Source organism: Quercus suber, unplaced genomic scaffold (assembly GCF_002906115.3).
Source record: "Quercus suber isolate HL8 unplaced genomic scaffold, Cork oak 2.0 scaffold_66, whole genome shotgun sequence".
NCBI classification, from domain to species: domain Eukaryota; kingdom Viridiplantae; phylum Streptophyta; class Magnoliopsida; order Fagales; family Fagaceae; genus Quercus; species Quercus suber.
The window spans coordinates 436043-459856 of NW_027069531.1; the positions used below are offsets into that span (position 1 = coordinate 436043).

Sequence of the window (23814 nt, forward strand, 5' to 3'; positions counted from 1 at the left end):
CTAGACATGAAATCAAGCATCAAATAAACATACTCATCATCAAAATGCAAGTTCATGTGAATGCATGACTTACCTCACTGCATCACAGCACCCATGGCAATAATGCATGATCATGTTATATGCATGTTCATGGTAAAACAAAGAAAACATAAGAGAAAACCCTAATCTAGCATTTTAAAGGCAAACAAGTATTTAAACAGAGGAACAGAGACTTAAAAACATTACAAAAAGGTTAAAACAAAGGGCATATTATGTAGAAATAAAGAAACAAAAGCAGAAAATTCAAATTAGCATTTCAGGGCACAAGTATGCGTGCTCATACATAGGCCCACGTACGTAGGCTAGTTGTATGCGTACGTAGGCCAGTTGTATAAGTACGCATATTTTGAGCCTGCGTACGCATGTAGGAAGCAGGCACACGTAGACACATTCTGAAGAACCGTAACCCAGAAAACAAGAACACAGAATAGAGCAGAACTTTAAAACTACAAATCTAACAACCTAACATTCTTTAGAAAAGAAAACAGCATAAATCTAAACTAAACAAACATATTAACATATGAACAAAGCAAGAAAATAGATTAAAACATCATCAAAAAGAAGAAATGAAAAGAAAAAGTTTAGAACTCGATACCTCAAACAAGAAGCTTTTCAAGCTTGATTTTGACCGTTCCCCTTAGTCTATCTATTCACAATCAAATACAAAAGTGATTAGTAATCTTAAACTCGAAAGATCAAGACCAAAAAATGTCTCAATTAAAAGAAAGTTGACTTGAGGATATTTTGTGAAAAACTCCCTCTTTGATATACTATTTCTAGTTAATATTAGGTTTTCCCTTAGGATTTTCTATTTGCATTTTTGAAATATACCATATAAGGCTTTATATAGTTGAAAAATGAGGGTTTGAAACAGCTCCCAAACGATATGGGATTCATTCCAAATCTCAATCTTTAATGCAGAAAACTTGTCTTTCATAGGTTTCTGGAACCCTAGCTACATGCGTATGTCCGTGCCTGTGTACACATGCATCAAACTTGCGTACGTAAGTCCTTGCCTGCAAACACAGGGCGAGGGTTTCCTTGGCCTTTATTTTCCTAAAAATAGATTTATTTGCTCATAAAAAATTATATTTTCCATTTTAACATTTCTCAAGTCAATTTAGAATCTAATTGGGCCTTTAACCAACTTTGGGCCTTAGAATTCAGTATCATTGAGGAACGGGGGCCCAAGTTGTAAAGGGTACAAAATGTGGTGTCTACACACGCCAGTTCATGACTTAATTTTTTATTATGTTTATTTATGGGCTCAAGTGGATATCCCTTATTTTTGAATGGATTGGTTCAATGTTGTGCATGCCCTTATCTTAGTTAATGGGCTAATTGCTATGTTAGGCTCACAATTTACTTATTGTGGTGGATGTATGGATATCCTACAATAAGAAGCTCCCAAAGGCGAAAGTCTATACCTGAAATTCAATTGCCTACCTTCTTCCCAAGCTGGTTTGCTCTCAGTTTTTCTCTCTTCCTCCCTAACTCTCTTGTTCCTTAGTGTCTAACCCCTACTTCCTCTTCTCTTTCCCTATTTATAGGGTCCCTTAGTGGGTTAATTATGATTGCACCTCATGATTTTTCGTGTTGGTAGGTCACTTTAGGATTATTCCTGATGGAGGGATACCCCACTTTGGAAACAGGTATGTCAACCTTGGAACTTGTGATAAACGCCAAACAGTGCTCGGTGACGACCTTCTCCAAGGCATTACCGAGGTGCCTTGGAACGAACTCTGAGCATCATCGTGCCCCGAGGTCCGTGTAGTCCATGGTACCCTGGGCCGAGCAACACAAAATAGGCCCAACAAATAACTCCTCTCCAATCTTTAGCCCATGGGCCATCTTGCAATGGGCCGATGATTGCACAAGTGTCATACTCAATATTAGTTAATGGGGAGCCAAAATCGAACATTAAACCATCTCGTGGGATCAGGCAAGGGGATCCTCTTTCTTTGAATCTTTTTTTCTTTGTTCTGAAGGCCTCAACAGGATGTTTCAGAAGGTAGCAGGAGACAATAAAATCAGAGGCTTCTCTCTTTGTAAGAATCGTCCTCGCATTTCTCATTTATTTTTTGCTGATGATAGCTTATTATTTTGTCATGCAAACTTGGATGAACTGAATACTATTCAAGGATTGTTATCATTGTACGAAAAAGCTTCAGGGAAATAATTAAAATAGAGAAAAACTACCATATTTTTTAGTATGTCTTAGATGGTCGAAAGGAGAAAATACAAAATCTATTGGGGTTTCGAAAATAAAAGAATATGAAAAATACTTGGGTTTACCAGCAATAGTGGGGAGAAATAAGAAAGCAAGCCTAATCTACATTAAGGAGCGATTTTGGAATAAATTGCAGGGTTGAAAGGAAAAGTTATTATCCCAAGTAGGTAGAGAAATTTTACTAAAAGTTGTGGTGTAAGCTATCCCAACTTTTGTGATGAGTTGTTTCAAACTCCCCATTGGTCTTTGTCATGAGATAGAGATGTTAATTCGGAAGTTTTGGAGGGGACAACAGGGTGAGCAAAGGAAAATTCATTGGAAGAGCTAGGAATTATTGTATCAACCAAAAAATGTTGGAGGAATGGACTTCAAGGATTTGGAAAATTTTAATTAGGCAATGCTTGCAAAATAAGTGTAGAGACTTGTTCATGACAAATCCTCTCTGTTTTACTGAGTCTTCAAGGTGAAATTCTTTCCTACTAGTTCGATCTTTGAGGCCAAGGTCTCAACAGGATCTTATGCATGGCAAAGTATTCTTAAAGCAAGATCAATGATAGCCTATGGTATGATGTGGAGAATTGGGGATGGAAGATCAGTCCATATCTATGATGAAAATTGGATTCCGAGGGAAATCCCTAACAGGATTATATCCCCTAGGAACAATTTTCTAGCTAACAAATCTGTTTCTTTCTTGTTTGATCTTAATACAGGTGGCTAGCACAATTCCAAAATTGATGAGTTTTTCTCACCTTTTGAAGCTCAGAAGATTAAAGCTATACCACTTTGCCGAACAAGCCAAGATGACTGCCTGATTTGGCCAAGAACAAAGGAATGGACATACTCAATAAAAATAGGATATCAGCTACTTTGTGAAAAGGATAACAGAGACAAAGCTTCGGCCTTAGATGTTACTGACTCAAGAAATTTCTGGACTCAGGTGTGGAAACTTAGAATCCCAAACAAGATTAAAAAATCATTTATGGCGTGCTTGTTTTGAGGCGTTGCCAACCTTGGTGAATCAGCAACATAGGGAAATTCTGGATGTTTCTATATGCTCGCAGTGTGATCAAGCTCAAGAAGATTCCCTGCATGCTCTTTGGGGGTGTGAGAAAGTCCATGAAATCTGGAACCCGATGTTTGATGGAGTTCGTCGAGATTATCTTGGCACCAGCACCTTTACGGATCTGGTCAGTCTGATAGGAAGGCAACCCAAAAATCTGGAGTTGTTTGCAGCAGTGGCCTGGTACATTTGGACTCGGAGAAACAAACTCAAAAACAATGAAAAATTTATGTAGCCCCAAACCATCATCGGCACAGCAAGCATTCTGTTCTCTGATTTTCAGAACCGAAATCTAGCTTCTCCCACAAACCATCGGTCTAGACAGACTAAGTGGAAGCCCCCGGATCGTGGTGAGTATAAAACAAATTACGATGGGGCAGTGTTTGGAGATGTAAGTGAGGCCGGGTTAGGAGTTCTAATCCGGAACGATAAAGGTGGGTTCATGGTTACTCTTGCCAAGAAAATACCTTTACCTCACTCAATGGTTTTATAACTTTATTGGAAGCTTTAGCGATGCGATGAGCAGTCCTTTTTGCAGCAGAGCTTGGTTTCAATCAGTCCGTGTTTGAAGGGGATTCAGAGATATTAGTGAAAGCTCTAAATAATGCGAGCTCTTCTCATGCTGCCATCGGGCACATCATTAAAGACATTTAGTCTACTTCAAGTTTTTTCCGACCTCATTCTTTTTCTCATTTTAGGAGGCAGCAATCCTATAGCTCATATTTTAGCTAGGAGGGCGAGAAACTCCTTTTTTTTAGACGTTTGGATGGAGTCTATTCCATCAGACTTAGTTCATTTGGTTATTTTTGACTTTCATGTGCCTTAAATATTTTTTCTTTTGGAGTTAATGTAGTTTGGATTCTAAAAACAAAAAGATATGTTACACGTGAATAATATTTTCACAATAAATTTTAAGTGGTCTTTTTTTTTTTCATATATATTTAGGGTATACAATTTTTTTTTTCTTTTTTTTGGGAGAAGATTTAGGGTATACATTATTAGTAAACCATTTTTAAAACCTTTTTATAGAAAAATGAAGAAGTGATTAACTTTTTTCACGGTCTTTTTAGTTTCTCATAAATAGTAATATACACTCTAAGAGCACAAATATACCCCTTAAAAGCATACATTAACTGGACCATTTTTTTAAAGGAAGTCATAAGTTGTTAGTAGTTCTAATCTATCTATCACTGAATTTTTTTTTTTTTTTTTCCGTTGAAATAGCTAGTAACAACTTGCCACTTAAGATTTGTTGTAAAATTGTTATGAATTAACACTTCTCTTCTTTTTTTCTTCTTCTTTTTTTTCTTTCTAAGTAACACTATGTGAACAACATTTTCATAACAAATATTAAGAGTAACACTATGTGAGCAACAAAAATTAAGAGTAACACTATGTGAACAACATTTTCATAACAAATATTAAGTAGTAGATGTTAGTAGTTCTAATACATCAAATCGACAGCTAGTAACATCCTGCAATCAATCTAGATTATTTGCGCGGCAATCTTCTTTTAAAGTTTATTTTCTTCCTACAGTACTCATCACACTTCCTTCTCTTCAAGACCGTATCTTTACGCAAATACATCCATGTTTAATTCGAATAATATTATCACTTGTAGGTTCCAATTAGCTTAACTAGTAAAGTCTCTGATGGTTGTATAAGAGATCTAAAGTTCAATCATCGCCTACATCATAAATTGATTAGCATTTTGGTCTAATGATAAAGAGATATCATCAAGAACAGACACCATAGGTTGAAACTCTCTTTAAAATTTTAAAAATAATAATAATAATAATATTATCACTTATACGATATCTGGATTATTTATTGTACATAATCTTATATTTGCTTTTTATATAGAACTTGTACAAATTCTAGGCAAAGAATAATCCAAACATATATATTAAACAATTACGTTTAAATTGTAGAAAATATGACCTCTCCTTCAAAGAATAGCCAATTAGAATTTAGATCAAGGTTTTCAGAACCGGACCGGACCGGACGGTTGGACCGAGAAAACCAGGAACTGAGATGAAAACCGATTTTTTAAGCATAAAGAATCAGATTTTTTGTTAATTCCATGAACCCCTAAAACCAGGATTGGACCGCACGAACCGGTGGCAAGAACCGTGCGGTCCAACCCCTTAGCATTTAAAAAAAAAAAACAAAAAACAACTTAACACAATTTTATTCTACTTAATTAAATTATACATCTCTTACAAGGAATTAAAAAAAATATAATTAAAATCCTTCAAAAATATTCAACTTTACTTCCAAAATTAATCATAAATTTTAATGTTTTCATGGTTATTATTTTATTTTATTAACTTTCTTATTTAATTATTAAATATATACTTGAAAATCATTAAATTTCCCTCACATATATAGATATATTGTCAATTTTGCTAGTTTTATAAATTTAATATCTATATTTAGGATTTAATTAATTATTAAATTAATTATGACGTCATCACGGTTCAACTCTGGTTCGATCACGGTTCGACCCCGGTTTGACCTTGGTTCGACCTCAAAAACCTTAAACCTCTCTCTTTTACGGTTCAATGAACGGTTCGGGTCTGAAAATCTTGATTTAGAATTTAGAGTTAAGCATCTGAAGGTTTTTAGTACTCATATATATATATATATATATAATAGTAGACTCATAATTTAATCTTCACTCAGCATGATGAAAAGAATGATAGTAAGATTACGAAAAGAGCTACTCCTAAAAAAGAAAAAGATTTAAGCATGATGAAAAGAATGATAGTAAGATTACGAAAAGAGCTACTCCTAAAAAAGAAAAAGGAAAAAAAAAATGAAGAGAGATTTACCAAAAAAGCATTGAACTTCAAGCTTAAAAGGCAATTGGTCAAAAAAAGAGAAAAAAGGATTCGCAAAAGAGAATTAAGAAGGTTGAAACTTTTTTTTTTCTTTTAATTTTAGAAACAAGAAAGTAGAAACTTAAAAGCCAATAGGTCCCACCACAAAAAAAAAAAAAAAAAAAAAAAAAAAAAAAAAAAAAAAAAAAAAAAAAAAAAAAAAAAAAAAAAAAAAAAAAAAAAAAAAAAAAAAAAAAAAAAAAAAAAAAAAAAAAAAAAAAAAAAAAAAAAAAAAAAAAAAAAAAAAAAAAAAAAAAAACAAAAAAAAAAAAACAAAAAAAAAAAAAAAAAAAAAAAAAAAAAAAAAAAAAAAAAAAAAAAAAAAAAAAAAAAAAAAAAAAAAAACAAAAAAAAAAAAAAAAAAAAAAAAAAAAAAAAAAAAAAAAAAAAAAAAAAAAAAAAAAAAAAAAAAAAAAAAAAAAAAAAAAAAAAAAAAAAAAAAAAAAAAAAAACAAAAAAAAAAAAAAAAAAAAAAAAAAAAAAAAAAAAAAAAAAAAAAAAAAAAAAAAAAAAAAAAAAAAAAAAAAAAAAAAAAAAAAAAAAAAAAAAAAAAAAAAAAAAAAAAAAAAAAAAAAAAAAAAAAAAAAAAAAAAAAAAAAAAAAAAAAAAAAAAAAAAAAAAAAAAAAAAAAAAAAAAAAAAAAAAAAAAAAAAAAAAAAAAAAAAAAAAAAAAAAAAAAAAAAAAAAAAAAAAAACAAAAAAAAAAAAAAAAAAAAAAAAAAAAAAAAAAAAAAAAAAAAAAAAAAAAAAAAAAAACAAAAAAAAAAAAAAAAAAAAAAAAAAAAAAAAAAAAAAAAAAAAAAAAAAAAAAAAAAAAAAAAACAAAAAAAAAAAAAAAAAAAAAAAAAAAAAAAAAAAAAAAAAAAAAAAAAAAAAAAAAAAAAAAAAAAAAAAAAAAAAAAAAAAAAAAAAAAAAAAAAAAAAAAAAAAAAAAAAAAAAAAAAAAAAAAAAAAAAAAAAAAAAAAAAAAAAAAAAAAAAAAAAAAAAAAAAAAAAAAAAAAAAAAAAAAAAAAAAAAAAAAAAAAAAAAAAAAAAAAAAAAAAAAAAAAAAAAAAAAAAAAAAAAAAAAAAAAAAAAAAAAAAAAAACAAAAAAAAAAAAAAAAAAAAAAACAAAAAAAAAAAAAAAAAAAAAACCAAAAAAAAAAAAAAAAAAAAAAAAAAAAAAAAAGAGAAAGTGGGTTTAGCAGCCATAATAGTAAACACAACGGAATTCAAGAAACAAAGAAGAAATATTGACGCACCTAAAGTCGGGGTTTCCCACCGCCGATGTAACCTCGAGAGATCACCCCACAACTCGCCCGAGGGTGTCTTAAAATCGTCCCCGGACACAAAGAAGAACCTGGACTTCCAGTACCTGAAAGAGGACGGCAAACCTTTGACGATCCTAGTCCTTCTTTCCCAGGGCACCAATTCATAATACTCATGTTCCTTGGACGCCTTCAAATGGTAAAGATAGAGAAGCTCGTCCACCCTGAGCATGTCCCCGTCATTGGCTGCCAGCCAAATCCCTATACAACTCACCAAGATCCTCCACGAGTTGGGCATTAGCTGCCCGGGAGCAATACCAAAACGGTCTAAAAGCTCCATGAAGAAGGGATGGATCGGGAACCTCAATCCATAGACGAAGGCAGATTCATAGAAGCATACCTCGCCGGGAAAGAAGTGACAGGCCCGATCCCTCTCACCAGGTAGACGAACCCTATCCCTGTCTGGGAATTGAAATCTGTCCTAAATCTACCTAGGGTTTCCACGTCCAACCCACACTCCTCCTCCAAAGCATAAAAAGCCCTAACCTCTCGAGGGGTAGAATGGGTTGTATCTTCCTCTACTGGGTTATCGCTAGACAATAACCCAGTCTCAAGTTCGCTAGACCTGACCTCTAACATCGTCCTCTCCTTCACTAATTTTTCAAACCACTCAACGGATTGATGTAGAAGAGGCAGTAAATCTGCCAGCACGACGGCCAAACTATTGCCCTCGTAAACAAAGTTTTCAAGGTAAGGAAAAGTTCCTAAAGCCCCCCCTAATCGAGCAAAAAGGAATGAAATCGAAGGGCAATCTGACCTAAGCTACTGAACATGGAAAGCTAGAAAACAAAGAAAATAAAAGGCCTAAGGTACCCCAAAGCCAAAAAGAAGACAAACAAAGAAGAAACAGCAAGGAAAGAAGAAATAAAAGATCAGAAATTTACAACGACAGAAATAAGCAAGATAAACAGAAAGCCAAAAAGAAGGACATACCTCGGAGAAGAAAACCGTGGCACTGCGCAGAAAAAATCGCTGGGAAGAAAGGCAGAGAAGATGAGAACCAGAGCAATAATGGAGGAGCTTTTTCGAAAAAGTGAAAAGAAAATAATGAGAAGAGAGGAAGTTTAAAACCAAAGATTGGGAAGCTGAAAAACCAGCGGGAAAATCAAGGAGACTCATCATGTGAAGCATTATCTCCCCCAATCAAAAGGTGCCACGTGGGCCACAACCCAAAAGGAACCGCCGTAGCTCATTAAATACGGCTCAAAAACCCAACCGCCTACTGCCCAGAAACCTTTCACCTTCCTTGGTCAACACGACATGTCATGACGACCATGGAATCCGGGGGCAATTGATGGGACTGACGAAGTAAATCATGGAAGAGGTAAGCTGGACCGACGAGGAAAGCCTTCAATGACGAGAAGACACTTTACTGACGGGGACAACATTTCATTCAATACCATCAGTAAATGACAGGGACGGTTACAAAACCAGTCGGACAGACCGTTGGAACAAAATTAAAGCCACATGATGAGGCCAGAAAACGTTACCCAGAGGGAAATTAAACCACCATAATTACCCAACGGCTAGAGCCTACAACAACATATATAAATCCCTCACACTCTCCCAAAGCAAAGGTATGAACATATTGAGATTGATACTATTTGATTGCTTATTCTTGAGTAATTCTTGACACTAACTTTAGCATTGGAGACGTTGTGGCAGGCACCACACCGATAACCGTCCTTGAGAAAACATCTTTGCAAGAGGCCCAAGATCGTCCCTGTCTGCATTCATTGACTGACGAATTCACACTTCATCAATGGCTATACATTTGTAGACATGATTTAATCTGGGAATATTGGTCAATCTTGATGAGGGCATTTTCGTAGGTGTTCGTCTGACCATAAAACATTTTCTCTCCATCAAGATAGTTCTCTCCGTCTGGATTGACCTCTCTCCATCAAGACCATCCTCTCCGTCTAGAATTGTCTCCATCTAGGCTATCATCTCCTCTACTGTCGCGGCCCCTCCAGCCTGGCATAGCTCTAGATGGAGACAGATGACGATTGGAAGCCGACGGTTGGACAAATCCCAATCTGTTCTGCATATTAACGGATGATTGGCCAAGTTGACGAACAAAAGTGGTGGGTCCCATAGTCCTTTACGTGATCTGCACGCATAAATCCCCAAAAAAAGGAAATATCTTGCGCATCATGTCTGGAGACCTTGCTACGCGTTCATATCTTTCCATTATGGAAAAGACTCCCTAAAATCTCGGAAACCCTAGCCACAGATCTTCTTTACATGGAAAGGTTCTTACGTCCAAGGGATCTTTATTCACTACTCCCCACCATATAAGCATCAGATTTTCTCCTCTTGCAGGTATGCAAAAAATTCCCTAGTTCTCTCACTATAGAGTTCTTAGAGATTTCTTATTTACTAACTTGATCTTTAGAGAGTCCTTGGCTGATACCACACCAGTGCTCTTTGTTAGATTATTGGTTTTTTGTTCTTCAGGTACCCATCAGAGCAGTCTAGGATTATTAGCTCCCTGACGATTTTTGTGCATCATCAAATCTCAACTAGAAATTTTAGAAAATGATTAGACTATGCCACCACTACTTATTGATGTTTAGAACTTTAGGGCTATATCGAGACCATGAACATTGTACATTATCTCATGGATAAGCAAGAGTACAATGCCTTAAGAAAACCCTCCTACCCTAGACTTGGCAAATGGATCGGGTCGATTGAGTTCAAGTTAGATATGTGTCATCTTGACTTATCAAAAGATAAGTGTCATCTTAAAATGGTTGCAAACCCTATGATTCTTACTCGGTCTTTTGAGAGTTAAGTTAACCTAGTATGACTTGCATTTTCTTTTTTCATATGAAATACATAAATAAACAAAAAAGAAACTTGATCTTGTTGTCTTTGTCTTTCTTTCAATTCAAATAAGAAAACAATAACAAACAGAAGTACTTCCCCTTGAAAAAGAAAGGAGAGAGGAAGGAAAAAAAAAAAAAAAACAAAAAAAAAAAAACAAAAACAAAAACAAAAGCACTCAAAAAGAAAAGTTAAATAATACATAAATTTTTAAGTTTGCACAATTCACAATTCACTAATCTTATCATACAGCATATATAAATTGTCCCCCCTTAAACCCCAAAAGCTTAATTTTTTGTCATTAACAATAATTTACCCATTGCCTTCCGAAATAGGCCTATGCCAATTTCCACTTTTCTTCCCTTAAAACATCCAATACTAATAATTTTTTTTTCTCTTTACTAAAAAAAAAAAAACATAAATTCTTCAATATTTTCTCTACCTTCTGTGACATTAATTAATTAAATTGCATTCTAAAATTAGAAAATTTTGCTGTGTGCTAAGACTACTACAGCTTTCGCATACCATGCACATTGGACTCGAGCCCGAATATGGTAAGCATTAATTCACGATCATTTTGTGCTATCAAAGACTACTATTCATTTGCTATCGTACGTGGATCCAAGTAACCCCTCAAATAATATATATTTTATTTCATGCGAGGTTCTTAACATAATCAAACAACCTCCTTATAAAAGGCCATGCATATTGTAGCCTCTTCATCACTGCACTAATATCCTTCATTCCCTTTTGTTCATACATAACACAGAAATGGCTTCTACACGTTTCTTGTTTGCAACCTCCATGCTTCTTTTGTCACTTCTAGTTATTGCCTCTGCAAACGATTATGGATCTGCTCCAAAACCCGATTATAATACACCAAAACCCGAATATAAACCTACTCCCACTAAACCAGACTATAACACACCAATACCCGAATATAAGCCTACTCTCACTAAACCAGACTATGAGAAAACCAAACCCGAAGGAAATTATAAGTCTTATCTCCCCAAAATACCATATTATCAGACACCAAAGCAAGAAGGAAAGGATGAGATACTCCCAACAATCATTGGTATTCAAGGGCTTGTTTTATGTAAAGCAGGCTCCAAGTACTTCACGCTTAAAGGTAATCTTACTTCTAATTCTCTTTGTGAAATTTACAGTAATTGCTTCCTTTATTTACATTTGAATAACATTTAATTTGATGAAAATCTATCTTTACGTAAGCACGAGATCATTGAGTTATATTGCCTATACGAAGCCTCGTCTTCTTGTCTTTGTTAGAGATAAATAGTTCAAATATGTTAAACTAATGATTATATGATATGTAGGGTTAGGATTTGTAGCCCAAGCCCAAAAGGTTTGGATTATGAGCCCAATGAATCCAGAACAATGAATTTGTAGAGAGTGGACAAAAGAGCTAGGCTGATTGTGAACTAAACAATAGTTAACTATGGTGTTCAAGAATGAACTGAAATAAAAAAACACTTAAAAGCCCTTCCAATTGATGTTCGAAGAGGTATATTATTTGATGAAAGATGAGTACAATTCTTAGAGCTACAATAAACTTCTTTTTCTTCTCCTTTTTCTCTTTTATTATATTTTTTTTTTATCCCCCATTATTAGAGGCCTCTTCCCTTTATATAGCATCCTTCCCCATCATCTCCATCAAACACTTGTTCTTCATCAACGTATCCACTTGAGTACATATCATGTCAAGTATCTGCCTCAGCTTTCCGTGAGTGGTGGTAGCTGAGATTACATTGTTTAGGGGTCTTCTCCACATTAATGCGGCCAGAAAAGCAGATGCAGTGCATTTAATATGGTGGTAGCAGCTTTTCCTTTTAGATATTTCTCCATTCTTATCATCTCCAGGCATGCCCAAAGCTTATCCTTATCATTGAAGTTGTTAGGAAGATCACTCGAACCCTCCAGATATTTGCTTGACCAAGAATATTTGCATCCGAGGAGAATGACCTCTTCGGACCACTGGTGCTCTCTTCGGACTGTACCCCTTCATTTACAGGTATCTTTCTTTCATACGGACTCCTTCTCAACCGCTTTCATCTCTTCGGACACACAGTAACCTTTAAATAGGACCCTAGGTCCAATACATAAGGTTGGGCTTTCACCCCCCACAATATCCCCTCAAAATTTTAATTTTTCCCTCAGATCTGAGGAGAAAAAATAGGATTTTGATTTGTTATAGAATAAAAGCTTAAAGTACAAAAATATCTGAATTCACACGTGTATGAGCATAGATTTAGGTGCTTCATAACTGCTGCTACCGTTTCAGTATTCTCAAAGGGCTATTAATTACTCCAGGCGGCGTTTTGTCTCTGGTATCCAATGGTGGATTATTGATCCAACGGACGTGGTCTTCCTTGGAATTTGGGCGGGATGACTCCTACCCCTTCGTTTGTCCCTATATAAAGCCCCATAAGAGGTTTTTTCTCCTTTACTTTGCAGATTCTCAGATTTTCCAGCGAACTAAAGCACTTAAATCCATCGAACTCTTCAATCATCAAACCCAGAACTTGCAAGAATCTCTACGAGTTTAAAGATCATTCCCCGACTTAGTCTGTGTAAGGAATTGTGAGCTACCTTCTTTTGATTAATGAAATCGTTTTTCTTTATTCTCACTGTCTTCGTTGCATACCTTATGATACTCATTATTATTGTAAATAACTATAGCTTGTAACTGCAGTAATATAGGCAGACTTAACAATGATATCATGCCAGTGATGCAAACACCTTATTCACATATTGGAAGAAGTAGGTCATACAAGAGTTATTAACAAACATAGAATGTAATGAATGATGTGAAGATATTACAGGTTTTCTTGGATATCCACAAGGAGTATTGCTAAGTATTGATTTCGGATTATTCCAATATTTAAGACTATGAGACGAAGTTATTTAGGCATGATTTGTTAAATTTAAACTTTGATAATGACTACAAGACAGTGTTAACTAACCCATATCATTTGGTTCGAGGACTTCGGGCGTAAGTAGATTTAAGTTTAAACACTTAGGTGAAATATGAAGGAGTGTCAATTAACCCAAATCATCTGGTCCGAGGATTTCAGGCATGATTGGATTTAAGTTTAAACACTTAGGAGAATTGTAAACGAGTGTTAACTAACCCAAATCATCTGGTCCGAGGACTTCAGGCTTTGTTGGATTTAAGCTTAAACACTTAGGAGAATTGTAAACGAGTGTTAACTAACCCAAATCATCTGGTCTGAGGACTTCAGGCATGATTGGATTTAAGTTTAAACACTTAGGAGACTTGTAAACGAGTGTTAACTAACCCAAATCATCTGGTCCGAGGACTTTAGGCAGGATTGGATTTAAGTTTAAACACTTAGGAGACTTGTAAACGAGTGTTAACTAACCCAAATCATCTGGTCTGAGGACTTCAGGCATGATTGGATTTAAGCTTAAACACTTAGGAAAATTGTAAATGAGTGTTAACTAACCCAAATCATCTGGTCCGAGGACTTCAAGTATGATTGGATTTAAGTTTAAACATTTAGGAGACTTGTAAATGAGTGTTAACTAACTCAAATCATTTGGTCTGAGAACTTCAGGCATGATTGAATTTATACTTAGGAGACTTGTAAACGAGTGTTAACTAACCCAAATCATCTGGTCTGAGGACTTCAGGCATGATTGGATTTAAGTTTAAACACTTAGGAGACTTGTAAACGAGTGTTAACTAACCCAAATCATCTGGTCCGAGGACTTTAGGCAGGATTGGATTTAAGTTTAAACACTTAGGAGACTTGTAAACGAGTGTTAACTAACCCAAATCATCTGGTCTGAGGACTTCAGGCATGATTGGATTTAAGCTTAAACACTTAGGAAAATTGTAAATGAGTGTTAACTAACCCAAATCATCTGGTCCGAGGACTTCAAGTATGATTGGATTTAAGTTTAAACATTTAGGAGACTTGTAAATGAGTGTTAACTAACTCAAATCATTTGGTCTGAGAACTTCAGGCATGATTGAATTTATACTTAGGAGACTTGTAAACGAGTGTTAACTAACCCAAATCATCTGGTCTGAGGACTTCAGGCATGATTGGATTTAAGTTTAAACACTTAGGAGACTTGTAAACGAGTGTTAACTAACCCATATCATCTGGTCCGAGGACTTTGGCATGATTGGATTTAAGTTTAAACACTTAGGAAAGGTCCAAAAATTTTACATAATAAATTGGCATAATGATTAAAGTAAAGACTCGATTAATAATAATATATTTTAAGGTTGTTTACATTCCAGGGGCGTGGTATTACATGACTATCCAAATCTTCTAAGAAATATGTCCCAATGCCAGCTCCTGAAGTAATACGATATGGCCCTTCCTAATTGGGTCCTAACTTTTCCCAAGTTGGGTTCTTTGCAGTTCCCACAACTTTCCAGAGTACTAAATCACCAAGTTCTAGAGGCCTTAACTTTATGTTGGCATCATAGCCCTACCTGAGCTTTTGTTGGTAATGTGCTAATCAGACCATTGCATTTTCTCTCCTTTCTTTAATCAGATCCAAACTCTTTTTTAGCAGCTCATTGTTGCCGGTCGGACTGAACGAACTAGTTTTCATAGTTGGGAACACAGTCTCCAGAGGTATGACAGTCTCAGCTCCGTAGGTCATTGAGAAGGGGGTCTCTCTAGTAGGTCTACAAGATGTAGTTCTGTATGCCCACAGTACATGTGGCAGTTCTTCCACCCATTTGCCCTTTGCATCATCTAGTATCTTTTTTAATCCATTAACTATGACCTTGTTAACTGCTTATGCTTGCCCATTCCCCTGGGGATAAGCAGGCGTGGAGTATCTGTTTGTGATTCCTAGTTCACTACAATAATTCCTGAATGCTTTGCTATCGAACTGTAGGCCATTGTCTGAGATGAGAGTATGAGGAATCCAAAACCGAGTAACAATATTCTTCCACACAAATTTTTGCACATTTACATCTCTGATGTTGGCCAGAGGTTCAGCTTCGACCCATTTGGTGAAATAATCTGTGTCGACTAGAAGGTATTTCCTGTTTCCTGCAGCTTTAGGGAATGGACCCATGATATCTAAGCCCCATTGAGCGAAAGGCCACGGGCTGGATAGCGGATTAAGGGTTCCCCCTAGCTGATGAATGTTTGGGGCAAATCGTTGACATTGGTCACACTTCTTGACATACTCATGGGCTTCTTTTTACATATTCGGCCACTAATAACCTTGGGTAATGGCTCGGTGAGCCAAGGACCTACCTCCAGTGTGGCTCCCACAAATTCCTTCATGTAGCTCTTCCAGTAGTAACTTAGCCGCTTCAGGATGCATGCATAATAAGTACGGTCTTGAATAGGAACGTTTACATAGTTTCTGGTTCTTGGATAGCTAGAACCTGGTTGTCTTCCTTCGGACTTTGTCAGCTTTTCCCCTTTCTTTGGGCAAGGTATCCTCCTTTAAGAATTTAATTATAGGACCCATCCAGTTGAGTTCGACCTTGATTTGGTGAACTTGTTCTACCTCTCTTCTTGCCTCTATAGGTCCATGTAGGTCCTCGACGTGGATAACCCTCGGCAAATCTTGCGCCGAAGAGGTAGCAAGTGTGACTAAAGAATTAGCATGTGCATTACCATTTCTAGGGATGTGCAGCAAATTAAAAGAGTCGAACTCCGACTGCAGACGTTTAACTCGGCTCAAGTATCCCTGCATTCTCAAATTCACCTTGTACTTGACCAACGACTAATCTCGGGTCCGAGAACACCTCCATTGACTTTCCTCCCATTCTTCGAATCATAACCATTCCCATCAGTAAAACTTCGTACTCGGCCTCATTATTTGTGGCCGAGAAGTTTAGTCTCATTGACTTTTCGATAATGATCTTCTCTAGAGATATTAACACCAGCCTTACACCAGAACCCTTCTGATTCGCTGCACCGTCTACATATACTTCTCAGGGTGATGGGCCTCGTTGAGAAATCATGCCAACCGATTTTTCATCCATGTCCTTCTCTACCGTTACTTCTGGTAAATTAGGCTCTATGAACTCGGCCACTAGGTTTGCGAGAACTTGGCCCTTGATCGAAGTGCGGGGCATGTATTTGATGTCAAAAGCCACTAGGATAGTGCCCTATTTAGCTATCCTTCCCGTGTAGTCTGCACTTCTAAGTACGGTTTTGAGCGGAAGTTGTGTGAGCGCAACGACCATATGTGCTTGGAAATAGTGAGGCAAATTCCACATACTAAGCACTACTACCAAGATGGCTTTCTCTAGTGGCAGGTACCGAATCTCGGCCTCATGTAATGACTTACTCACATAATAAACTGGCATTTGCACACCTTGGTACACTCATATCAGTACCAAACTTACAGCACAAGAAGCTACCGCAATGTAGGCAAACAAGACCTCATCTGGTTCAGGACTGGACATAATTGGTGGCCGAGCCAAATAGTCTTTAAGTTGTTGGAAGGCTGAAGCACATTCTTCAGTCACTCAAACCCTTTCCATTTGTTGATCAACACGAAGAAAGGTTCACATTTATCTGCTGATCGAGAGATGAATCGGTTCAAGGCGGCTATCATTCCGGTCAATTTCTGAACTTCTTTGGAATTCTGAGGAGCTTATAGATTATGGATGGCCTTTATCTGATCGGGGTTAACTTCAATTCCCCTGTGAGTTACCATGTACCCCAAGAACTTGCCTGACCCTACACCGAATGAGCACTTGGAGGTGTTTAGACGTAGCTTGTGCCTTCTTAGAACTTCAAAAATGTTTTCAAGATCCTTTATATGTTCAGAAATGATCTTGCTATTTACCACCATGTCATCAATATAAATTTCGATACTTTTGCCCAACTGTGGCTCAAATATCCTCGTCATCATTCTTTGGTAAGTGGATCCTGCATTTTTCAAACCAAATAGCATCACCTTGTAGTGGTAGTTATCGATTGGGGTGACAAATGTAGTCTTCTCCTGATCATCCAGGGCTAATGGTATTTGGTGATAACCTTAGAAGGCATCCAAGAAACTCATCCGAGGGTGGCCGACAGTGGCATCTACTAACTGATCAATTTTTGGTATAGGGAATGGATCCTTAGGACAAGCTTTATTTAAGTCAGTGAAGTCTACACACACTCGCCATTTCCCATTCTCCTTCTTCACCACCACAGTGTTTGCTAGCCACTCAGGATAAAAAAACCTCTTTAATAGCTCCGGCTTGTTTGAGCTTTGTTATTTCTTCTCTTACTGCATCAGCAAGCTCCTTAGATGGTTGCCGAAGAGGCTGCTTCTTAGGTGTGATAAATGGGTTGACCTTCAGATAGTGACAAATGAATTCTGGATCTACCCTTGGGGCCTCGTAAGCAGTCCAGGCAAATACATCAAGGTTTCTTTTAAGGAACTCTATTAGCTCCTCTTTCTGTTGTAGAGGCATCTGAGATCCGACTTGAAAAAAAATTTCGGGATCGTCTCCAATAACAACTTTTATTAAATCTTCACATCTAGCGCCCTCGTTTGGATCTTCGGCAGGTGGTACCCAACTTTTTAACTGATATAAACCCCTTTCGGCCTTGGACGAGGGATTTCGTTTCGGGTTTGTGCTGGATGGTAGCCACTAAGCACTGTCTGGCTGTGGACTGATCTCCCCGAATTTCACAAACTTGCCATTCGGATGGATATTTAACTTTTTGATGCAAAATAGAGGAAACAGCCCCTAGCGTATGAAGGCAGGGTTTGGCTACAATTTTTGTATAAGGGAAATACACATCTACAGTAATGAAATCCACCTCCACTACCTCTGAGCTAGTCTGTACAGGTAATCGTATTTGGCCCTTCGGGGTGACGACTCTTCCTTCAAAACTAACCAAGGGAGAATTGTATGGTGTTAAGTAATCAAGTTTTAGGTTCAGCCCTTTATAGAGATCAGGGTACATTATCTCTACCGCGCTACCCTGGTCCACCATTACCCTCTTCACATCATACCCTCCAATTCTAAGGGTGATTACTAAAGCGTCATCATGAGGTTGGATGGTTCCAATCTTGTCTTCGTCCGAAAACCCTAAAATCGGTTGAGTATTCGGTCTAGCTCTCTTTGGATCTTGGCCAAAGTCCCCTGTAGGTAACGTGGCTACCGACATAATCTTGGACGGCCAAGATCCTATTCTCCCTGGTGCAGCGAAGATGACGTTGATAGTTCCCAATAGAGGCTTTCAAAAGTCATCTCTTTGGGGCTCTGAGTTCATCTGACTTTCTCGACCACTAGAGTGATGCAAGAGGTGTCTCAATTTACCTTCGCGGACTAGTTGGTCCAAATGATTCCACAGGCTCCTGCAATCCTCTGTGGTATGCCCATGATCTTGGTGGTATTGGCAATAGAGATTATGATTACACTTCTCAGGATTTCCCACCATCTTATTCGGCCACTTTAAGAATGGTTCATTCTTAATCTTTTCCAAAACCTGGTGTATTGGCTCTTTGAATACAGTGTTAACTGCTTGAAGGTTTGTTGATCCTAACTGCCCAGCGAAATCTCTCCGTGGTTTGTTGTTATTGTAACGGTCCGACCTGAAATCCCTCATCTCTTGGGGGATAACCGTATCCTTTCCCTTCCCTTGCTGTTGATCTTCTTCAACTCTTTTATATTTTTCGATACGGTCTATGAGCTGATGCATGTTAGTAACTGGCTTACCAGTTAAGGGCTTCCTTAACCCATGGTCACTGGGGAGGCCGAGCTTAAACGTGTTGAGGGCCATTCGATCAAAATTGCCCTCCATATCATTAAACATCTCCCAGTACCTGTCTGAATACGTTTTCAAGGTCTCACCCTCTTGCATGCTCAAGGATAGCAGTGAAGATAGAGGACTGGCCACTCTTCGGCATGTGACAAAACGAGAACCAAATGTTTGAGTGAGCTCTCTGAAAGAGTCGATGGAGTCTGCTTCTAGGCTGTCAAACCATCTCATTGCAACTAGTCCAAGACTGGAGGGGAAAACTTTGCACATCAAAGCTTCATCTCTGGAATAGACAGCCATCCTTTGATTAAAGTGACTCACATATTCCACAGGGTCCGTTTTACCATTATAGATGGTGAAGGTTGGCTAGTTAAAACGCCGAGGAAGTCTTGCTTCTTCAATCCTGCGCGTGAAGGGTGACCTAGAGATTTGATTTAAGGCCTTGCTCATGGCATCGTTCCCTACGCCTCCACGTGATGGGCTTCGAGGTTGCCTTTTGCGATGATGCTCCTTTTCATAGGAAAAGGATTCACTGATTGGTGTTCAAGATCTCTACTTGTAAGTGACATCCTGCTCGTCACCTAAATCTTCATTAGAATACGAAGAAATCCGTTTCCTCTTTGCATGGTGTAACTCCCTCTTTAGCCTTTCAATTTCTAGTTGCATATCCTGGTTTTTCTCTGCATGAGACACGTGACTTCCACCATGTGGCTGACTTCGATCAGTTTGCGTAGTATGCACACTACCTTCACGATCTTGTCTCTGTTCCAAATTGAGAAAATGGTCTACGTGTTGGGATGCCCTAGATTTTGCTGGTTGTTACCCTGGTTCAGCCATTATCAACTGTTGCTTCCACTTTCGCTCAAGCTCTTCCCACAGACGGTACCAATTGTAGGGTTAGGATTTGTAGTCCAAGCCCAAAAGGTTTGGATTATGAGCCCAATGAATCCAGAACAATGAATTTGTAGAGAGTGGACAAAAGAGATAGGCTGATTGTGAACTAAACAATAGTTAACTATGGTGTTCAAGAATGAATTGAAATAAAAACACATTTAAAAGCCCTTCCAATTGATGTCCGAAGAGGTATATTATTGGATGAAAGATGAGTACAATTCTTAGAGCTACAATAAACTTCTTTTTCTTCTCCTTTTTCTCCTTTATTATCTTTTTTTTTTATCCCCCATTATTAGAGGCCTCTTCCCTTTATATAGCATCCTTCCCCATCATCTCCATCAAACACTTGTTCTCAACGTATCCACTTGAGTACATGTCATGTCAAGTATCTGCCTCAACTTTCCGTGAGTAGTGGTAGCTGAGATTACACTGTTCAGGAGTCTTCTCCACATTAATGCGGCCAGAAAAGCAGATGTAGTGCATTTAATGTGGTGGTAGTAGCTTTTCCTTTTAGATATTTCTTTGTTCTTATCATCTCCAGGCATGCTCAAAACTTATCTTTATCATTGAAGTTGTTAGGAAGAACACTCGAACCCTCCAGATATTTGCTTGACCAAGAATATTTGCATCCGAGGAGAATGACCCCTTCGGACCACTGGTGCTCTCTTCGGAATGTACGGCTTCATTTCTAGGTATCTTTTTTTCATACGGACTCCTTCTCAACCGTTTTCATCTTTTCAGACACACAGTAACCTTCAAATAGGACCTTAGGCCCAATACATAAGGTTGGGCTTTCACCCCCCACATGATAAATTATAACTTATCACTTATCTTAGAAACTTAAACTATTAAAAAAGGACAAATACATTAATTTATCAATTTTTCCTAGTCTATCATAATATGGGTTGTATAAGACCACTTAAATTAAAAAAAGTGCTTTCTCAAAAAAAAAAAAAAAAGTGTATTTCTCATAATAGGACAATCTTATTTAATTAATTTAATTTATTCACTGATCTTTTTTGGTAAATGCAGGAGCTGTGGCAAGAATAACATGTGTAGCTGTTGATGATAAGGGGTACGAGACAGCTCCTTTCTCAATATTGAGTAATGGATGTGATGCAAATGGCTATTTCTTCGCTACATTGTCTCCTTATTCAAGCCTCCTGAATAATAAAAAGATTAAGGAATGCAAGGCATTCTTAGATTATTCTTCACTAGATACCTGTAAAGTTCCTACCGATGTTAATCATCGTATTAGTGGTGGTCTCCTTTCTTCTTACCGCGTCCTCAACGAAAAGAATATGAAATTATACTCCGTTGGGCCTTTCTTCTACTCCTCAGAGACTCAGTCGGTTCCTAATGGTTACTAGAGTACTATATGCCTATTTTAATTTTGTTTTGGAGAAGCTGTGGAAATGAATTCTATAGTTTGGAATTTATTTTATTTGTGGTAGAAGGTTATATAGCCTCTGCCATTTGAGCTTTGTAATAAGTTGAGGGCATGTTTCTATGCTCTTGTTTTAACCATGTGACTTTTTCCTTGTTCTTCGATTCCCTTTAATTTTTGTAATTGAGTTGTGCGCATCATATACACGCACACATCACACAAATATTAAGTGTAGAAACTCAGGTCGCAAGTAGTTTGAACTTCTATCATGTAATTTGTTATTTTGAAAGGATTAAAAGAAAAAAAATTCTTGCTATGGCACATCACAACTTATTTATTTATTTATTTTTGGATAACTCAATAGTTATAATGGGTAAAGGGAATTGAACGCTGGATTTTTCTGTTGGAAACACTAGGTGTCAGTTGAGCTACAAAACTCCTGGCACATCACAACTTATTTCCAAGTTAAAAAGAAAAGAATCAAATTAGATTTATGTGAAACAATTTAATTCCATTAACTTATTGAACTAAAAATAAATAAATTGAACAAAAGGACATTTGTATCTAGAAAAAAAAAAGTTCTAAAATATTGTACATGAAAAAACTTTTTTGATCCCTTAAATTATTAGGCAGAAAATTAATTAAGAATATCCAATTGACTCAATATATTCATATAATAATCACCACATATTAGCCTATTATTGTATGAAAGGTAATAACGATAAAGTAAACAACATATGTTGACGAAATGGAAAACAGATGGAGACCTTTAAAGGAAAAACCACTGCAAGGGATCCTTAACACTGAGAAGGAATTCACAAATAGAATTGAAGTTTTACAATTTGTGACATACCCATGACTCTAGACTCTACCCAATAGATAATTTACTGAAGTGACCAACAATCAGCTTCAGGTTGCTTGAATTCTTTTATTTTTGAATACATTCCACAAATTGTGTTTGTGATTCCAAGGATCACCTTGAAGGTTTTGGATACTATAGTTCCACATTGGATTGATTTGTTTAGTGGTTTCAAGTTTTGATCACAAGTATAGGAACACACTAATAAGAATAAGCACTTCTGTACTAATGAGTTCACCAGGAAGGATAATAGGATTCTCCGAATAGCCAATGTTTTTGTCTCTCTTAGCCTCTCAAAAACATGTTTATGAAGCTTTTTATAGTGGACTTACATAGGAATAAAAATAAATCATTAAAAAACATATTAGAATTAGTTTGGCGTAAGATAGGGTCCTTGAGTCTCGATCAATCGAGGGCAATTGAAATTAGTGCTTCTCAAATTTGTTTCAACTTCAACTAGCCATAACATGTTTCAAATCGAGTCATATATGTGTCCATATTAAAGCCCTGAACATCTATGTTTGCGTCATATTTTCTATGTAATTGGCTAATTCTTTGACAAAATGCACTTTACTTGTAATTGAGTAGATCTAAGTTGAGTTTAATGTATCAAGTAGTATGTTGTTCAAACATATCAAGTGATATCATTAAAGATATGAAAGTTGATCCAAGAAACAAGTGAGGAAAAGCTGTTTTATTAAATCTCGACACAAGCTCGATAGATGCTGCTATTGAAGATTAATGGAGAAGCTCGACACAAGCTTGATCTATCGAGATCTACGATTTTAGAAATCTCAAATCTGAAATTCGGCCCATGATGACTTGAATGATTACGGTTTCTCTTCTTACAACCTTAGTCATATATAGGGTTTATTTTAAAAGTCATTACACACGAAAACAAAGACCAAGAACTCATATACTCTGTGAGAAGTTACTGCATTTGTGCACATTAGGGTTTTGTAACCAAGTGTTTCCTGATCTTCATCGCTTATGAAGTGAAGAACATAGTAGCCAACAATAATCAATCAAGTTGCTGGAGTTAGTCACGTACTGGGATCTGTGCAAAAGAGTTAGTTACAGATTGGAGATTTGTGCAACAATGGAAAGAAGTTTGCTACAAGATCAAGTCCAATTGGGTTCAACTGTAAGTTGGTATTTTGAGATAGGTCAAGGTAGTGGTAAGATTCCCCATACTTGTAATTGTTTGATTATTGATTAGTGAATTTTTGGGAGTGATGACCTTAAATTCACTTGGTAAGATTTTTCCCTTAAGAGAAGTTTTTCCCATTTGTCAACAAATCACTGTGTCAATTTAATTTCTGTTGCATTTAGTTTATTTAGTGATTTGTTAGTGGCTCCACGATTTGCATGCAATTTGACCTAATTAATCAACTTGGGTAATTAAATTAATTAACCGGGGTGAATCTATCTTAACCCAACAATCTACTTTCGAATGAAGCAAGTGTCACTCAAAAACCTATTTTGGTGCAAAAAAATACAGGCAAAAGAATATCATATCCCAACAAACATGGTCAATTTCCCTTTCATTATGCTATAACATCTACAGGGCTTACAACATAAACAAAGAAG

At 36.4% G+C, this 23814-nt stretch overlaps 1 protein-coding gene across 1 annotated transcript; it reads left to right on the forward strand.

Annotated features, from left to right (window-relative positions):
* The first annotated feature begins 11120 nt into the window (after window positions 1–11120).
* On the forward strand, window positions 11121–21348 carry LOC112022879 (protein SEED AND ROOT HAIR PROTECTIVE PROTEIN-like). The gene is made up of 3 exons (XM_065772930.1): window positions 11121–11241; window positions 11311–11478; window positions 21011–21348. Exons 1-3 carry the CDS (start codon window positions 11121–11123, stop codon window positions 21346–21348), a joined length of 627 nt encoding a protein of 208 aa, XP_065629002.1.
* The last annotated feature ends 2466 nt before the right edge of the window (window positions 21349–23814 follow it).